Below are 17,890 nucleotides of genomic sequence, written 5' to 3' on the forward strand. Positions count from 1 at the left end.
GTCAAAGGGCTCCCATTATCATTTACACCTGGCACCCCAAACTTACCTTCCACACCCTCTCTAAATGTTTCTCCCACTCTGGCATTTAGGTCCCCTACCACAATTACTCTCACTTGGTTGAAAGGTTCCTATACATTCGCTTAACATTTCCCAGAATCTCTCTCTCTCTCCTCTACACTCCTCTCTTCTCCAGGCGCATACACGCTTATTATGACCCACTTTTCATATCCGACCCTTATTTTAATCCACATAATCCTTGAATTTATACATTTATATTCCCTCTTTTCCTTTCACAACTGGTCCTTCAGCATTATTGCTACCCCTTCCTTAGCTCTAACTCTCTCAGCTACTCCTGACTTAATCCCATTTATTTCTCCTCACTGAAACTTGCCTACCCCCTTCAGCTGTGTTTTGCTTAGGACCAGGACATCCAACTTCTTTTCATTCATAACATTCATTTATATACAATATTTCTGCACTTAGCCTCACAAATACTCCGTTTTCTCTTACAATAAGAGCATGGGAAGATAGTATAGTCAGTTAGACAGGAAATGGTTGATGCTTCTGCTGCTGCCTCTTCCACCATATTATGGCCTATTTTATTCATTCTAGAGTATATATCATATTTCTGTGTTAATTATATTGTTTATTATGTCATGTTAGATGAATTGTGATAGATAAATAAGCCGTACAGTTCATATTGGCATCATATTCAAGTATTTTGTCTTGTCTCCAGAGTGCAGGAATGGATTAATGGCTTTTCAGTTAATTTAAATGAGGAAAATTGATTTGATATAAGAGTAAATTGAGTTACGAGCTAGGTCACAGAACGGATTAAACTCGTAAATCGAGGTTCCACTGTATACAAGTTAATAAGAAGGTAATAATATGAAGGTTAAGGCATGTTTGATGAAGACTGCCTGCCTAGTGTTCATTCGAGGAGTAATTGCCCAAGTGGCACCAAACTTGTCAGGGCCTTCTGGTTGATGGTTTGATCAGTCAGGCATTTGATGTTTGATACAATCCAATGTAGGCATCACAACCCATTTAATTAGGAACTGACTTGAGGACCATGTAATGTTTCTACTTGAAAACAATTAGGGGTCTGTAATATCCATTGCATATGAAGGCAGTGTATTGAAAGTCCTTACCCCCTTTACATCAGTTGTGTTGTTTCTGTGATACTTGTTGCATACTTTTCATTGTAATCTGCTATGCCTCTTGCTCTAGTAAGGAGTAATAAAGATGTACACAAAAATGGAACTTGTTAGGTTTTTCTTGGAGTGGCAGTGACCTGGGCGAGTCTTGTGTAAAATCCTCCATCACTATGGTGGTGGTGGTGGCTGTGGTGCTGATAAAAATCTATTCTACTGTCTGGCATTCACTTAGCTTCTAAGTACATTTGGTTTCAGTGACAGTAATGTAGATAAATGGTCCAGAGAACGGACAAGTTGGGTATCTTTATTGAGGAAGTGTTTTGCCACATAGTGGCTTCATCAGTCCATACAAAGAAGAATGGTGAAGAATAGGAGTCTGAAGTAATCAGTCCCTCAGCCTTGAGTCGATGTAATCAGTTTGTCAAATGTGATATTGCCTATGACTGCTTCACCTCACCTGTCTACAGTATATAAGCCACTTCTTCACATATATTCTGTGCACTTTTCAAGATTGATGGATTGATTACATTGACTCCAGGCTGAGGGACTGATTACCTCAGACTCCTCCTGTTTTTCACCATTCTTCTTTGTATGGACTGATGAAGCCACTGTGTGGTGAAATATTTCCTCAATAAAGATACCCAAGTATTGCACGTATGTCTAATTCAGTGACAGTGTTTCATTTGCTCAAGACAGATGACAGCAGTTGATGGGCTTCTGTTTACCCATCTGAATGACTTGCTTTTGTATCTGAATCTGCTCTGGTTCAGATTTTCAACTCTCCTTGACCTTCTCTGATTATTTTGAATAGAAAAAAAAGAAAATATTCATTTTGGCTTGGATTTGACTAGAGCTGTGCATTAGATCTTGTAAGTGTTGCAAAGATCTTGCTTGCATATGACAATGCTGTTTCTTTTATAACCGTGTTGATCACTCATAATTTTCCAAGTGGATGTTTTCCATAGTCAGTGAAGGAAGCTTTGGTTTGCCTTCTTCTCAGGAAGCTTTTCCCTGATTTGGAAAACATGTCGAGCGATTACCCTGTTTCTATTGTTATGATCCTTTCTATATTGATTGAACATGTTATTTTTGATCAACCGTTTCTTTTTCTGTAATGTTTTACCATGTGTAATATTGTTGGACCTTGCAGTATCCATACAACCACAACCAAAAAGATCATTTGTCAATATTACATCATCAATGGTATCACTCCCTGCATGCCTACTACACTCCCTGCATGCCTACTACACTCCCTGCATGCCTACTACACTCCCTGCATGCCTACTACACTCCCTGCATGCCTACTACACTCCCTGCATACCTGCTACACTCCCTGCATGCCTACTACACTCCCTGCATGCCTGCTACACTCCCTGCATGCCTACTACACTCCCTGCATGCCTACTACACTCCCTGCATGCCTACTACACTCCCTGCATGCCTACTACACTCCCTGCATGCCTGCTACACTCCCTGCATGCCTACTACACTCCCTGCATGCCTACTACACTCCCTGCATGCCTACTACACTCCCTGCATGCCTACTACACTCCCTGCATGCCTACTACACTCCCTGCATGCCTGCTACACTCCCTGCATGCCTACTACACTCCCTGCATGCCTACTACACTCCCTGCATGCCTGCTACACTCCCTGCATGCCTACTACACTCCCTGCATGCCTACTACACTCCCTGCATGCCTACTACACTCCCTGCATGCCTACTACACTCCCTGCATGCCTGCTACACTCCCTGCATGCCTACTACACTCCCTGCATGCCTACTACACTCCCTGCATGCCTACTACACTCCCTGCATGCCTGCTACACTCCCTGCATGCCTGCTACACTCCCTGCATGCCTACTACACTCCCTGCATGCCTACTACACTCCCTGCATGCCTACTACACTCCCTGCATGCCTACTACACTCCCTGCATGCCTACTACACTCCCTGCATGCCTACTACACTCCCTGCATACCTGCTACACTCCCTGCATGCCTACTACACTCCCTGCATGCCTACTACACTCCCTGCATGCCTACTACACTCCCTGCATGCCTACTACACTCCCTGCATGCCTGCTACACTCCCTGCATGCCTGCTACACTCCCTGCATGCCTGCTACACTCCCTGCATGCCTGCTACACTCCCTGCATGCCTGCTACACTCCCTGCATGCCTACTACACTCCCTGCATGCCTACTACACTCCCTGCATGCCTGCTACACTCCCTGCATGCCTGCTACACTCCCTGCATGCCTGCTACACTCCCTGCATGCCTGCTACACTCCCTGCATGCCTGCTACACTCCCTGCATGCCTGCTACACTCCCTGCATGCCTGCTACACTCCCTGCATGCCTGCTACACTCCCTGCATGCCTACTACACTCCCTGCATGCCTGCTACACTCCCTGCATGCCTACTACACTCCCTGCATGCCTACTACACTCCCTGCATGCCTACTACACTCCCTGCATGCCTACTACACTCCCAGCATGCCTACTACACTCCCTGCATGCCTGCTACACTCCCTGCATGCCTACTACACTCCCTGCATGCCTGCTACACTCCCTGCATGCCTACTACACTCCCTGCATGCCTACTACACTCCCTGCATGCCTACTACACTCCCTGCATGCCTATCATGTGGGAGTTCGATACGTGGATTAGGGAAGAAATACTCACGTAGGCTGTTATTACGTATAATTGCTGTTATGTGGACAGAGCCCTTGCCAGCCGTACCTATCTCCTTGGTTACACTCGTAATACTGACTAGCCGGCTGCAGTACCCTATGTGAGGGGGCCTTATACTGCTGAGGTCAGCACAATATGAATTCAGATAGTGACTCAGGCAGAGACGGTTGGTCGTTGAGTCAACGGACGGTTACTGGTAACTGGTTACTACTACTGAGACTGGTAACTGGTTACTACTACTGAGAGCTCGGCGACGCTAACGTATGTCGTCCCGACATACAACTAATACAAACTAGAGATGGCAGGTATACGGCTTGGGCTGATTCTATACAATGTCAAAGTACACAACATTAAACATTATAGATACATAAGTAGAACATTGGAATGAAAGCTTACGTAACTGAAACTGTAATGCAATACAAGGTATACTATAGTACAACTTAAAACTCAACAAATGAACAACGAACTCAACGTTGAGATTACAGTGATAAAAAAAATGTTGATCGATCGATCTGTATTCATGTGATCTCCGGATTCTGAGGAAGGAATATATACAAAGAAAGAGTGTTTAACAGAAAGGCAGATTTGGTGCACGCAAATCTAGACTGTTAACTCTCAGAATGCGGAGAGAACATGAACACAAAAAAAAATTCTTGAATACTGATAAGTTGATACTGTAATTATTCATCTATACAGGTTATTTACATTTAACCCCAACTCTGCTAGGGTAAGATTGGCATATGCAGAATGGGTGTCATCTCTGGGAGGATCAAACTCTGTAGCATTAGCTAACTCATGCTGTGTTTGAGGCAAATCTGAATTGGAAGTTACAAATGATACTTGAGGATTTCTCAATACCTGTCGTGTACGTAGGGAATAACGACATTCAGGTTGATCGTCTGACTGAGTATCAGAGGAAGAGAGTACAGGATCAGGAGGATTGTCAGAGTCTGTCACATTAGTCTGGGTTGGAACATCATTATCATCACATACTAACTTCATATGATCCAAATGCGATTCTTTATACTGACCAGTACTAATCTCTCTAACCTTATACTTATTACCAGTGATATGTTCAACTACTCGATAAGGACCAACAAACTTTTGATCAAGCTTTGGCATTGCAGACGTTTTGTTAAAGTTAATCAGCATAACTCTCGAACCTACTTTGATTTTGGATGGCTTTGATCGAGTGTTTGCGACTCTTGTAAATTCTGCTGTTGATTTATGAAGTGTTTCACGGATTCTTCTAAAAACACTTTGAGCTAAGCTGGTACGAGTTGCTACGAAATCATCAGGGTTGTAACTTGGTTTCGGATTAGAATATAACAACTCATAAGGCAAACGTTTATCTACACCATACAATGCATAATGTGGAGTGTCACCTATAGAAACATTGTAAGCAGAATTTATAGCACACTGCACATCAGGTATAACTTCATCCCAAGTTTCACTATTGGGATTGATAGTGGCTCTCAATACATCAAGTACTTTCTTATTGGTTCGTTCCGCTAACCCATTGCTGGCAGGATGATGAGGAACAATGGTGGATTTAGAGATCTTGTACAAGGTACACAAATTTTCAAGAATTTCATTACAGAATTCACCTCCATTATCTGTTACTAGGGACTTAGGAGTGGTATGCCTGCAGATAATGCGTTCTTTAAACGCTTTGGCTACTGTCTCGGCAGTCTTGTCTGCAATAGGAACTAACTCGCAATATCTGGTGAAATGGTCTACCATAACACAGATGTTTGTTACCTTGGAGGGAACATCGGAAATTAGTTAACAAATCTAGCGCAACTCTTTCCCAAGGTTCGCTAGTAGTTGGATACACTTGGATTGGATTAGGACCATTAGCATTGCCTTTATGTTGCATGCAGACACTACATTTCCTAACATACTCAGAAATATCAGTTGCCATACGAGGCCAAAAGTATTTCAATCTGGCTTGTTTTACTGAACGATCCATACCAGGGTGTGCAACACCTGATACATCGTGAACTAGCTGTAAGGCTACATTCACTAGTGACTGTGGAATTACTAACTGGTATACTCTTCTGCTAGGAGTACCCAACTCGGCTGTTCGATACAGTAATTCTTGGTTCATGACAAAGTCACTGATGGGTGCTGGTGGCTTCACATTCAGAATAAGATCTTCCTGGAGCAGGAATCGAATCACCAGAACACAAGGGATCGGTTCTTTCTTACTGGAGGAATGAACAAACTCGGTGGAGTGGATGACTCCCCCCGGTTGAAAAATTAACGCTATAACACGCAATATGAGCAAGGGAGAACGAATCTACTATCTCAAACTACAAGCACAGGAGAAAAGAAATGAACATGGTGAACAATGCTGATATACTGAGTCGCACACAGTGACAGGAGGTATCAACTATAAAGAAACTACACTTACAAACTTTAACAACGTGGAAGTTACTCGAGAAATAACTTCTTACAATGCACTGATTACTGTCAACTAGGATGGGATCACAAACTGAAACACAAGGGACAACAACAACACTCAAGTGAGCACACTAGCCACAGAAACGTCTTTCTGCACGGCTTGTGGCATCAGCAAGAGATGGCATAACTCGTTGCAAGTAAATTTCTTCTCAAAGCGTCCCCTGGGAAGGAACGAATACTTGAACAAGTCGCCATCGCAAGGATAGTAGAGCACTATCGTGCGTGCATGATATTGTGGCTGGAGTCCAGACAGGAGTGACAGTATTACTAGTGCCTGACCGCTCGGCTACGTTAATAAGTAATTCACGGATCTATAGGAACTTAATCTGAACTTCACATTTCGCAGCACTTTAACAAATCTCAGATACAAGCTGTGAGAACAAACACATTGCTCGAGGGCTAGGTATTGTCTTTCAGTCAGTAAGGGAATGTGAGGACTGATGACAGCAGCAGCAATAGCCTGAGAGGTCTGAGTGTCGACATTCACTAAAGTATCACTTGACGGTATGTGAGACATAATGGCAAAGTAACACGAGAACAAATAAGGCAAAAATAATGAACAATAAAAATGAATAGAAAATTCTAGAAATGAAATAAAAAAAAAATATACAACTAATTCTGCAGATGTAAAAAAAAATGTCTAAGATACACTGCAAGAGAAAGGACAAGTCAATTTAAAGGACTATTGGCCAAGAAAAAAAAAAATTTACATTGAAATATACAAGTAAAAATATTACTGGAGACTGAATTAAATTCAAAATGAGCTGTCTTTACTCTTGCTAATAAAGAAATTAATTAATTAAATTTTTAAATCAATGTGAAAGTATAAAATAAAATTATTAAATTGTTAACTGGGAAATTTAAGTATCTTCTAAGAATGCATAGACAAAATTAAAATATAATTCACTTCAGAACAAGTGCAACAAAATAAAGTGTAGAAACAATCACTGCAGTAATAAAGTGTCACTGGGAAAACTCAGGTAAAATAATGAATTAAAATATGAAGACCAAAAAAAAATAAACTGATTGAACACTTTAACTCTTAATTGTAAATTAGACAAAACAATTTACTCAGAGTAAGAAAACACTTTACGTTAAAAGTAATTGAAATTGCATCAAGAGTGAATTTGTTCAAGAATTATATGAATAAAATAAAACACAGGAACAAAACAGGTAATATGACACTTACAGTGGCGGAGCACACAACAGTATTAGTTTATTCTTACAACAAATTCCTGCTGTGACTGATACAACAAAATCTTGCTGTGATTGATACGACAAAAATTTGCTGGCAAAATTAAAGGTACACAGTCTGCGAAAAAATTAGAGGAATGAGACACTGCTGGCATACGAAAAAAAAAGACACACATAGAAATAAATGGAAAATTTGGTATACTGGGGTGAATATCACTGGAGAATACAACGCTGAAAGAATACAATAAAAAAAATGAATCACTTCACACAGGGTGACTGACTGGTACACTACACAATAATACTTACTACAGACGAGTAGCATAAGAAAAAAACACAGAATAAAAAATATAAGATAAGTGAAAACACTGAAAAATATTCTAAAAATACTGAGTCAAAGAAATACAGCGTTTACACTGAAAAACACAAGGTTTAGAGTACACAAGCAATTTACTATAAATGTCTCACACACGCAAATGTCTTTAAATGCAAGAAAAATGTCTCAAGAAAATTATCACTGGAGTCTGGAGTAGTAGACGGGCGGTGACGAGTGATGAGTGGGCGGGTGGTGTTTCCTCCTCCACTCACACTGTTGTCGTGAAGAAATGTGCTTTCTAGGCGAACTCACATAACTGGCTTTATCGGTGGCACCAGCTACAATCTCTTGACCAATTATGTGAGCCAAAACAGTACTAGGACCCGGTACAAGGGTGCAAACAACCACAGGTAGATGGGTGGGTGGCTGGTGGTGGTGGGAGAGAGTGGTGGTGGGAGAGAGTGGTGGGTGTGACTCTCGCTGGGGTACTGCCACGCACCCCCCTCTACCCACGAAGGTGGCTTGATAACCCACTCTATGCCACAGGAATGGTGAAAACCACTCTTAGCATCCAACAGGGAGCACAAAGCGATATAGACAAAACCTCAGAGGAACTTGGCTTACTTCTTACTGCATGGCTTACTTCTCTCTCTCAGCTGGGTTGGCTGACTGGCTTACCCCACGAGAATGGCTGACTGGAAGACGTGTAACGATGCACAAAGCACGGAGGAGCAGTTGGATGACAGGAGACAGGCTGGATGATAGGCTGACTGGCGTTCACTTCCACAGTCTGGCTTACTGACTGGCTTAATTGCAAAATCCGGGTCAACCCCTCGGAGATTGAAGCAATTAGCACACGAACTAAGCCAGGAAGCTCAGAGATCATCAAGAACCAGTGTACAGAGTCGTTATACACCTCGTAGTATTCATAGTACATTCAGTAACCATAGTCGGCGGAATTGTTATAACTGTGGTTTCCGTGGCCATATTGCAATTAATTGTCCTGATAGTTACCCTAAGAGACGTCGTACTGATGATGAGTACTCAGATCTTCCCTACTGTACTTATCATAGAATACATGGACATGACACATCTGAGTGCAATGCTCTCTATAACCTTCAGTACTCTAGGTCTTTCCGTGGTCGTTCCAACCGCAGAACCCGTCAAGGAAACAGATATCGTGGTTCTCAAAATAACCAGAACCAGGCTCATTCATTCAATTCTCAAACTAACCAGAACCAGGCTCGTTCTTCCAATTCGGGGGAATTCGAGCGCCCCAGTCAAACCGTCCCATGGTGACAGTAGGTGATAATGAGTACACCATCCCCGTTCACAATTCCTTTGAAGCCTTAAGCAGTCTCGAGAATGACAACCCTGCTGAGGTTGTTGCTTCACATGTCTCTGACATAGATGATTTTGGGGATGGAGTAGAACAAGTCTTTTCTGATGAAAATCCACCTTTTTGTTTGCACATAACTTCCAATGCAACCATAGGCCCTATAGTGCAAGCATCTGTTTATAATGCGCCCGTTCAATTGTTCATGGACTCTGGTGCGCAAATCAATATTATTAGGTCTAGTTTGTTTAAGGATAAGAAGTTACGACATGTCCTTCTCGTAGAACCGACTCCTGTGCCCTCCCTTAGTGGAGTATCTGGTTCTCACCTGCGTGTCCGAGGTCGGACTTCCCTAATCCACGTATCGAACTCCCACATGATATGCCTACTACACTCCCTGCATGCCTGCTACACTCCCTGCATGCCTGCTACACTCCCTGCATGCCTGCTACACTCCCTGCATGCCTGCTACACTCCCTGCATGCCTACTACACTCCCTGCATGCCTACTACACTCCCTGCATGCCTGCTACACTCCCTGCATGCCTACTACACTCCCTGCATGCCTGCTACACTCCCTGCATGCCTACTACACTCCCTGCATGCCTGCTACACTCCCTGCATGCCTGCTACACTCCCTGCATGCCTGCTACACTCCCTGCATGCCTACTACACTCCCTGCATGCCTGCTACACTCCCTGCATGCCTACTACACTCCCTGCATGCCTACTACACTCCCTGCATGCCCACTACACTCCCTGCATGCCTACTACACTCCCTGCATGCCTACTACACTCCCTGCATGCCTACTACACTCCCTGCATGCCTGCTACACTCCCTGCATGCCTGTTACACTCCCTGCATGCCTACTACACTCCCTGCATGCCTACTACACTCCCTGCATGCCTGCTGCACTCCCTGCATGCCTGCTGCACTCCCTGCATGCCTGCTGCACTCCCTGCTTGCCTGCTACACTCCCTGCATGCCTGCTACTCTCCCTGCATGCCTGCTACTCTCCCTGCATGCCTGCTACACTCCAAGCATGACTGCTACACTCCAAACTAACTACGTAATTAAACAAACATCTCCTCCAAGGTAAGTGCAAATATTTCTTATTTATAAATTAAAATGTAAATATTTCTTATTTATAAATTACGTACATATATTGTTTGTGGATAGTGGTGGTGGGCAGAAGCCTCCTTCACCACTATGTACGGCTTCTCTCAGTGACCATTATAAACCCAACAACAACACTTCTAGCGCTTACTCCTCTCATACATTATAATATATTTTATTCATTCTAGAGTATATACATGTATCATGTTTCTTTGTTATTAATATTGTTTATGTCATATTAGATGAATAGTGTTAGATAAATAAGCCGTAGAGTTGATAATAGCGTCATATTGAAGTACTATTCTGTCATGCCTCCTGACAGCAGGAACAGATTAATTGGATTTCCATTATTTCTTATGGGGAAAATTAAATCAGATAATGATAATCGGTTAAGGACAAGCTCTCTGGAACGGATTAATATCATTAACTGAGGGTCCACTGTACAGGTCACCACTGAGTTAAGTACAAGTAATGTGTGCATATACAATGCACACATTACTTCTTTCAACAAACCAGCTGTATCCCACAAGGGCAGGGTGGCCTAAAAAGAAAAACAAAAGTTTCTCCCTTTAAATTTAGTAATGTATACAGGAGACGGGGTTACTAGCCCCCTTGCTTCCGGCATTTTAGTCCCCTCTTATGACATGCATGGCTTACGGAGGAAGAATTATGTTCCACTTCCCCATGGAAATAAGAGGAAATAAACAAGACCAAGAACTAGTAAGAAAAAAGAAATCCCAGAGGGGTGTGTGTGTGTATATATATAAACTTGTACATGCATGTGTAGTGTGACTTAAGTGTAAGTAGAAGTAGCAAGACATACCTGAAATATTGTATGTTTTAGACAGAAAAAAGACACCAGCAATCCTACCATCATGTAAAACAATTACAGGCTTCCATTTCACGCTCGCTTGGCAGGACGGTAGTACCTTCCTTGGGCAGTTGCTGCCTACCAGCCTAGACACACACAACTTACCTTAAAATATTTTCATTCTTAGCTTATAATGAGTGGTGAATATATTTTTTGTAGGAAGTCTGAATAAATGAAGAATGGGTATAACTGAAAACTATCGCATTAGTGAAATGCTGTAAAGCAGAGCCCTCCTGTACATGTTTCAGTATTTTTATGTTAAATCAGTATATTATGGTGTGTGTGTGATCTTATCTGTGTGATTAGCTTATACACATGCATATTTATGACAGCTACTGAGAGTTCACTATTAGTGAATTGTCACATAATATTGTAGTAGAGCCTCAACAGTGAGACAAACTTATGCTCTTCTTCCTTCAAGTGGACATTATTTTTTAATCATTTTGTTTATTTTCAGCTCTTGGAACTGTTTGATAGTGAAGATCCTCGAGAGAGAGACTTCCTCAAGACTGTCCTACATAGGATATATGGAAAGTTTCTGGGTCTCAGAGCATTCATCAGAAAGCAAATAAACAATATTTTCCTTAGGTAATGTATCAGTGGTCTCGCAAGATGCCCTTTTCATACTTTTTTTGTATAATAACTGGAGCATATTTAATGTTTTATGAGTGAAGCATGTATTTGGACTCAAAATCACTGAATTTTCCTTAATGTGTTCATGTAATTAATCTTGTTTGTCCGTCGATTCGACGAGGACCATCTAGTCATCCTGGGGTCGAAGTTGGTGGGTACGCAGATGACTTGTCAGGCCAATCCGTACACGAAACGTTCTCTGACAGTGTGGACAGGGAAGGGTGGCGGCATTGAGGGGTCTGATGGACAACTGCCCTGCCAGTCATTCCTGTCCTGAGCTATCAGCTCCCACATGGTGTGGTTGATGTTGAAAGCTTTCAGAGCAATCTTAAGGATGTCCTTGTAGCACTTCTTTTGGCCTCCTTGAGAGCGCTTTCCATGCTGCAGTTCGCCAAACAAGAGTTTCTTTGGCAGCCGGTGGTCTGGCATGCGAGCGACGTGACCTGCCCAGCGAAGCTGTGTCTGCATTAGGATGGTGTAGATGTTAGGCAGGCCAGCTGTAGTCAGCACTTCTGTGTCTGGGATCTTATCTTGCCATTTGATGCCGAGAATTTTTCTGAGCTGTGTGGTGTGAAAGTGGTTCAACTTTCTGGCGTGACATTTGTAGACAGTCCAGGTTTCGCAGCCATAGAGAAGTGTGGTGAGGACTATGACTCTCTACACCTTGATCTTGGTGCTTGTGGTGATGCCTCTTCGGTTCCATACATTCTTGTGGAGCCTGCCGAAGGTGGCACTGGCTTTGGCAAGTCTGGCATTCACCTCATCATCGATGACAGCGTTTCTGGAAAAGGTACTGCCGAGGTAGGTGAATTTGTCTACGGCGTTCAGTCGCTGCCCGTTGATGGTGATGTTTGGCTCAATGTACGTCTTTCCCGGAGCAGGCTGGTGCATCACTTCAGTCTTCGTTGTACTGATTGTCAGCCCGAAGTTGTTGCAGGCGTCAGAGAACTTGTCAACACTGTTCTGCATGGTGGCTTCTGAAGCAGCGTTGAGGGCGCAGTCATCAGCAAATAGCAGGTCATTGATAGTGTCAGTTGCAGCCTTGGTTTTTGCTTGAAGCCTCCTGAGGTTAACAATACACATTATTCCACAGCCTAAAACTAATAGCATTTAACAAACCTAGATGGCTGAAAAATGAAGTGCCATATAACTGGTGCATCATTAAGTACTGTACAACAAAATGGTAATCAATACAGTGAAGCACTGCTTAACACTGTCCTATATTATGTTGCCACATTCTGCTGACTGTACTGCTATCAAGATATAGAACAGCTCTACTATTTTAAGATATGTAGGCTATGACCTTTTAGGATGTTATTTTAAATGCAAATTATCATTTTTGTTCATTGATGGTCCCAAAATTAATCACTTGAGCTTACATATTTTTGATGGGACGAGGAGGAGGAGGAGGAGGATGTGTGATATAAGGTAATTATTAATGTGGTAGACAGGTTGAAGCAAGTGGGCCCAGGGAAGAGTTAGGTCTTGCAGACTACTACAAAGCCTGCATCAGCAGTGTTTGATAACCCACTATTTAAGCCTCGAGTAATTGACAAACTAGCTAGGAAATATTTGAGGTTTTAATTGTTTAGCTTTGTCAAAAACCAGTGCCCTTCAGGGAAGTTGAAAGCTTGCCTAGTATTGAAAGTCAAGTGTGCCATCAAGAAAATAGGTAGCAACCCAAAGTATTTTTTTGCATGCAAAAATTTAAATAAATACTAGCATAATTGGCCTCCTTTTTCCCTGCTTTGGAGGTGCATACAAAGAGGACAACTAAATAATGAATGAAATTCTTACAGAACAATGCAGATCCACGTTTAGCAACTCGATAGACAATGAGAGTAGTACCCCTAGAGTTTTTTCAATAACCTATCTCGCCATACAAATTATCTGACTGGTATAAATGAAAATCCTACATACGGACTTGATGAGGGAATCGATAAAATGCTCATGCATGCTGTCCTGGGGCCTGATGTGGAATGCAATATTTATGAACAAAAATACTAAATTCCACTAACAAGGGTGCTCAGCATATTTTCAAGTTTATGCATAAGGCTACTGATAATTCAAATTACCAGTTTTTTGGTGCAAGACAAACTCCACAACTCTAAGACAACATAGTTTTAGTAGACCACTTATAACAAAATCACAAAGGCATTGGAATAAAAGGAATGTTGATGTATACACAGATTTTGCAAATGCATTTGATAAATGTGACCATGAGTTGATGAATTATGAAATGTGGTCTGTCTACTCATGGTAACCTTGCAGACACCTTTCTGTGGATGATAAACTGAAGTCAACATTGGCTGGGGCTTTCCCCAGACAGTGGGAGAACTTGTTAACTATGGTTGTGAAAGGTAAGGACAAGTGTCCCGTATTTGAAGTTGAAGCTAGAGAAAATGCTAAGGCAATAAGATGTGTCTCTTGTAGCATATAGTTTCATGCTGCCTGTGCAGATTTAGATGAGGATGATTATAATTTTATGTACAGGCATCATAGTTCGAGTTTTGAATGGTTATTCAGGTGTGTGTGTTGCGTGTGTGTTGCGTGTGCGTTGCGTGTGTGTTGCGTGTGTTGCGCGTGTGTTGCGCGTGTGTTGCGCGTGTGTTGCGCGTGTGTTGCGCGTGTGTTGTGGGTGTGTGGCGTGTTGTGTGTGTGTGGCGTGTTGTGTGTGTGTGGCGTGTTGTGTGTGTGTGTGTGTGTGTGTGTGTGTGTGTGTGTGTGTGTGTGTGTGTGTGTGTGTGTGTGTGTGTGTGTGTGTGTGTTGTGTTGTGTGTGTATGTGTGTTTGTGTGTGTTGTGTGTGTGTTGTGTGTGTGTGTGTGTGTAACAGAAGTTCTTTGTGATGGAAAGAGCTGTGAGTTTCATGAATTGTTTGTGGGAATGGTTGGTGTAATAAATGAGGCTGTTGGTAATTTTTTGAATGATTTTCCTATAAAGCTGCAACTGGCAGAATAGAAAGTAACCTTAGCTGCAAGCTGTGGGGCCTTAATGTTTCTCCTCACTTGTTTATTGACATTAGGAAGGGTATTGAGGAAGGAGAAGGGGAGGGGGTGCATGCTCTGAAGAAGCCTGACATTAGAATTAATGATCATGGAGTGAACACTGGTTTAGGATCAGTAGCTTCTGGTTGTCAAGCTAAAACCTCTTGTCCCAGTGACTAGTTTAACCCTTTGACTGTTTTGGTCATATATATACGTCTTACGAGCCACCATATTTGATGTATATACAGTGGAACCTCTATTTACGAGTGCATCCACATGCGAGTTTTTCCAGATATGAGCAGCTGCTTGGTTGATTTTTTGCTTCCAGATGTGTGCAAAATTTTCAGATGTGAGCGAGTCTCAAGGGAGGTTAATTAACGCTGGTGAGGGGGCTCTTGCTCTTGATCTAGGGAATAGGATATCAGTTGTTTGTTGGACTATCTTATTGAAACTTGGGCAATCTATGAGGAAAAGATGCTTCTTAACATAAACCAAAAATGAAAGAAATCGGACCATAAATAATGGAGTTCACTTCTCAGCCATTAGCCTCACCTTAGCGGCATATTTTCATATGGTTTGTATGGTTTGCTGGTTTCTTTTTCTGTCTCATAAACATGCTAGATAACAGGGATATCTTGCTACTCCTACTTACACTTTGGTCACACTTCACAGACACGCACATGCATATATATATACAAACATCTAGGTTTTCCCCTTTTTCTAAATAGCTCTTGTTCTTCTTTATTTCTTCTATTGTCCATGGGGAAGTGGAAAAGAATCTTTCCTCCGTAAGCCATGCGTGTCGTATGAGGCGACTAAAATGCCGGGAGCAATGGGCTAGTAACCCCTTCTCCTGTAGACATTTACTAAAAAAGAGAAGAAGAAAAACTTTATAAAACTGGGATGCTTAAATGTGCGTGGATGTAGTGCGGATGACAAGAAACAGATGATTGCTGATGTTATGAATGAAAAGAAGTTGGATGTCCTGGCCCTAAGCGAAACAAAGCTGAAGGGGGTAGGGGAGTTTCAGTGGGGGGAAATAAATGGGATTAAATCTGGAGTATCTGAGAGAGTTAGAGCAAAGGAAGAGGTAGCAGTAATGTTAAATGATCAGTTATGGAAGGAGAAAAGAGAATATGAATGTGTAAATTCAAGAATTATGTGGATTAAAGTAAAGGTTGGATGCGAAAAGTGGGTCATAATAAGCGTGTATGCACCTGGAGAAGAGAGGAATGTAGAGGAGAGAGAGAGATTTTGGGAGATGTTAAGTGAATGTATAGGAGCCTTTGAACTAAGTGAGAGAGTAATTGTGGTAGGGGACCTGAATGCTAAAGTAGGAGAAACTTTTAGAGAGGGTGTGGTAGGTAAGTTTGGGGTGCCAAGTGTAAATGATAATGGGAGCCCTTTGATTGAACTTTGTATAGAAAGGGGTTTAGTTATAGGTAATACATATTTTAAGAAAAAGAGGATAAATAAGTATACAAGATATGATGTAGGGCGAAATGACAGTAGTTTGTTGGATTATGTATTGGTAGATAAAAGACTGTTGAGTAGACTTCAGGATGTACATGTTTATAGAGGGGCCACAGATATATCAGATCACTTTCTAGTTGTAGCTACACTGAGAGTAAAAGGTAGATGGGATACAAGGAGAATAGAAGCATCAGGGAAGAGAGAGGTGAAGGTTTATAAACTAAAAGAGGAGGCAGTTAGGGTAAGATATAAACAGCTATTGGAGGATAGATGGGCTAATGAGAGCATAGGCAATGGGATCGAAGAGGTATGGGGTAGGTTTAAAAATGTAGTGTTAGTGTTCAGCAGAAGTTTGTGGTTACAGGAAAGTGGGTGCGGGAGGGAAGAGGAGCGATTGGTGGAATGATGATGTAAAGAGAGTAGTAAGGGAGAAAAAGTTAGCATATGAGAAGTTTTTACAAAGTAGAAGTGATGCAAGGAGGGAAGAGTATATGGAGAAAAAGAGAGAGGTTAAGAGAGTGGTGAAGCAATGTAAAAAGAGAGCAAATGAGAGAGTGGGTGAGATGTTATCAACAAATTTTGTTGAAAATAAGAAAAAGTTTTGGAGTGAGATTAACAAGTTAAGAAAGCCCAGAGAACAAATGGATTTGTCAGTTAAAAATAGGAGAGGAGAGTTATTAAATGGAGAGTTAGAGGTATTGGGAAGATGGAGGGAATATTTTGAGGAATTGTTAAATGTTGATGAAGATAGGGAAGCTGTGATTTCGTGTATAGGACAAGGAGAAAAAACATCTTGTAGGAGTGAGGAAGAGCCAGTTGTGAGTGTGGGGGAAGTTCGTGAGGCAGTAGGTAAAATGAAAGGGGGTAAGGCAGCCGGGATTGATGGGATAAATATAGAAATGTTAAAAGCAGGTGGGGATATAGTTTTGGAGTGGTTGGTGCAATTATTTAATAAATGTATGGAAGAGGGTAAGGTACCTAGGGATTGGCAGAGAGCATGCATAGTTCCTTTGTATAAAGGCAAAGGGGATAAAAGAAAGTGCAAAAATTATAGGGGGATAAGTCTGCTGAGTATACCTGGTAAAGTGTATGGTAGAGTTGTTATTGAAAGAATTAAGAGTAAGATGGAGAATAGGATAGCAGATGAACAAGGAGGCTTTGGGAAAGGTAGGGGGTGTGTGGACCAGGTGTTTACAGTGAAACATATAAGTGAACAGTATTTAGATAAGGCTAAAGAGGTCTTTGTGGCATTTATGGATTTTGGAAAAGGCGTATGACAGGGTGGATAGGGGGGCAATGTGGCAGATGTTGCAAGTGTATGGTGTAGGAGGTAGGTTACTGAAAGCAGTGAAGAGTTTTTACGAGGATAGTGAGGCTCAAGTTAGAGTATGTAGGAAAGAGGGAAATTATTTCCCAGTAAAAGTAGGCCTTAGACAAGGATGTGTGATGTCACCGTGGTTGTTTAATATATTTATAGATGGGGTTGTAAGAGAAGTAAATGCGAGGGTCTTGGCAAGAGGCGTGGAGTTAAAAGATAAAGAATCACACACAAAGTGGGAGTTGTCACAGCTGCTCTTTGCTGATGACACTGTGCTCTTGGGAGATTCTGAAGAGAAGTTGCAGAGATTGGTGGATGAATTTGGAAGGGTG

General features: G+C 42.0%; 1 protein-coding gene across 1 annotated transcript in view; it reads left to right on the forward strand.

The window, feature by feature from the left end:
* wdb (serine/threonine-protein phosphatase regulatory subunit widerborst) overlaps window positions 1-17,890 on the forward strand; it is a gene marked incomplete at its 3' end in the record, with an annotated part of 203,504 nt that overhangs the window by 105,564 nt on the left and 80,050 nt on the right. Inside the window, 1 exon segment of the mRNA XM_070085990.1 lies at window positions 11,606-11,736. Within this exon segment, the coding sequence (XP_069942091.1) occupies window positions 11,606-11,736 (131 nt within the window).

The sequence above is a fragment of the Cherax quadricarinatus genome, chromosome 17 (genome assembly GCF_038502225.1).
Source record: "Cherax quadricarinatus isolate ZL_2023a chromosome 17, ASM3850222v1, whole genome shotgun sequence".
Lineage (NCBI taxonomy): Eukaryota > Metazoa > Arthropoda > Malacostraca > Decapoda > Parastacidae > Cherax > Cherax quadricarinatus.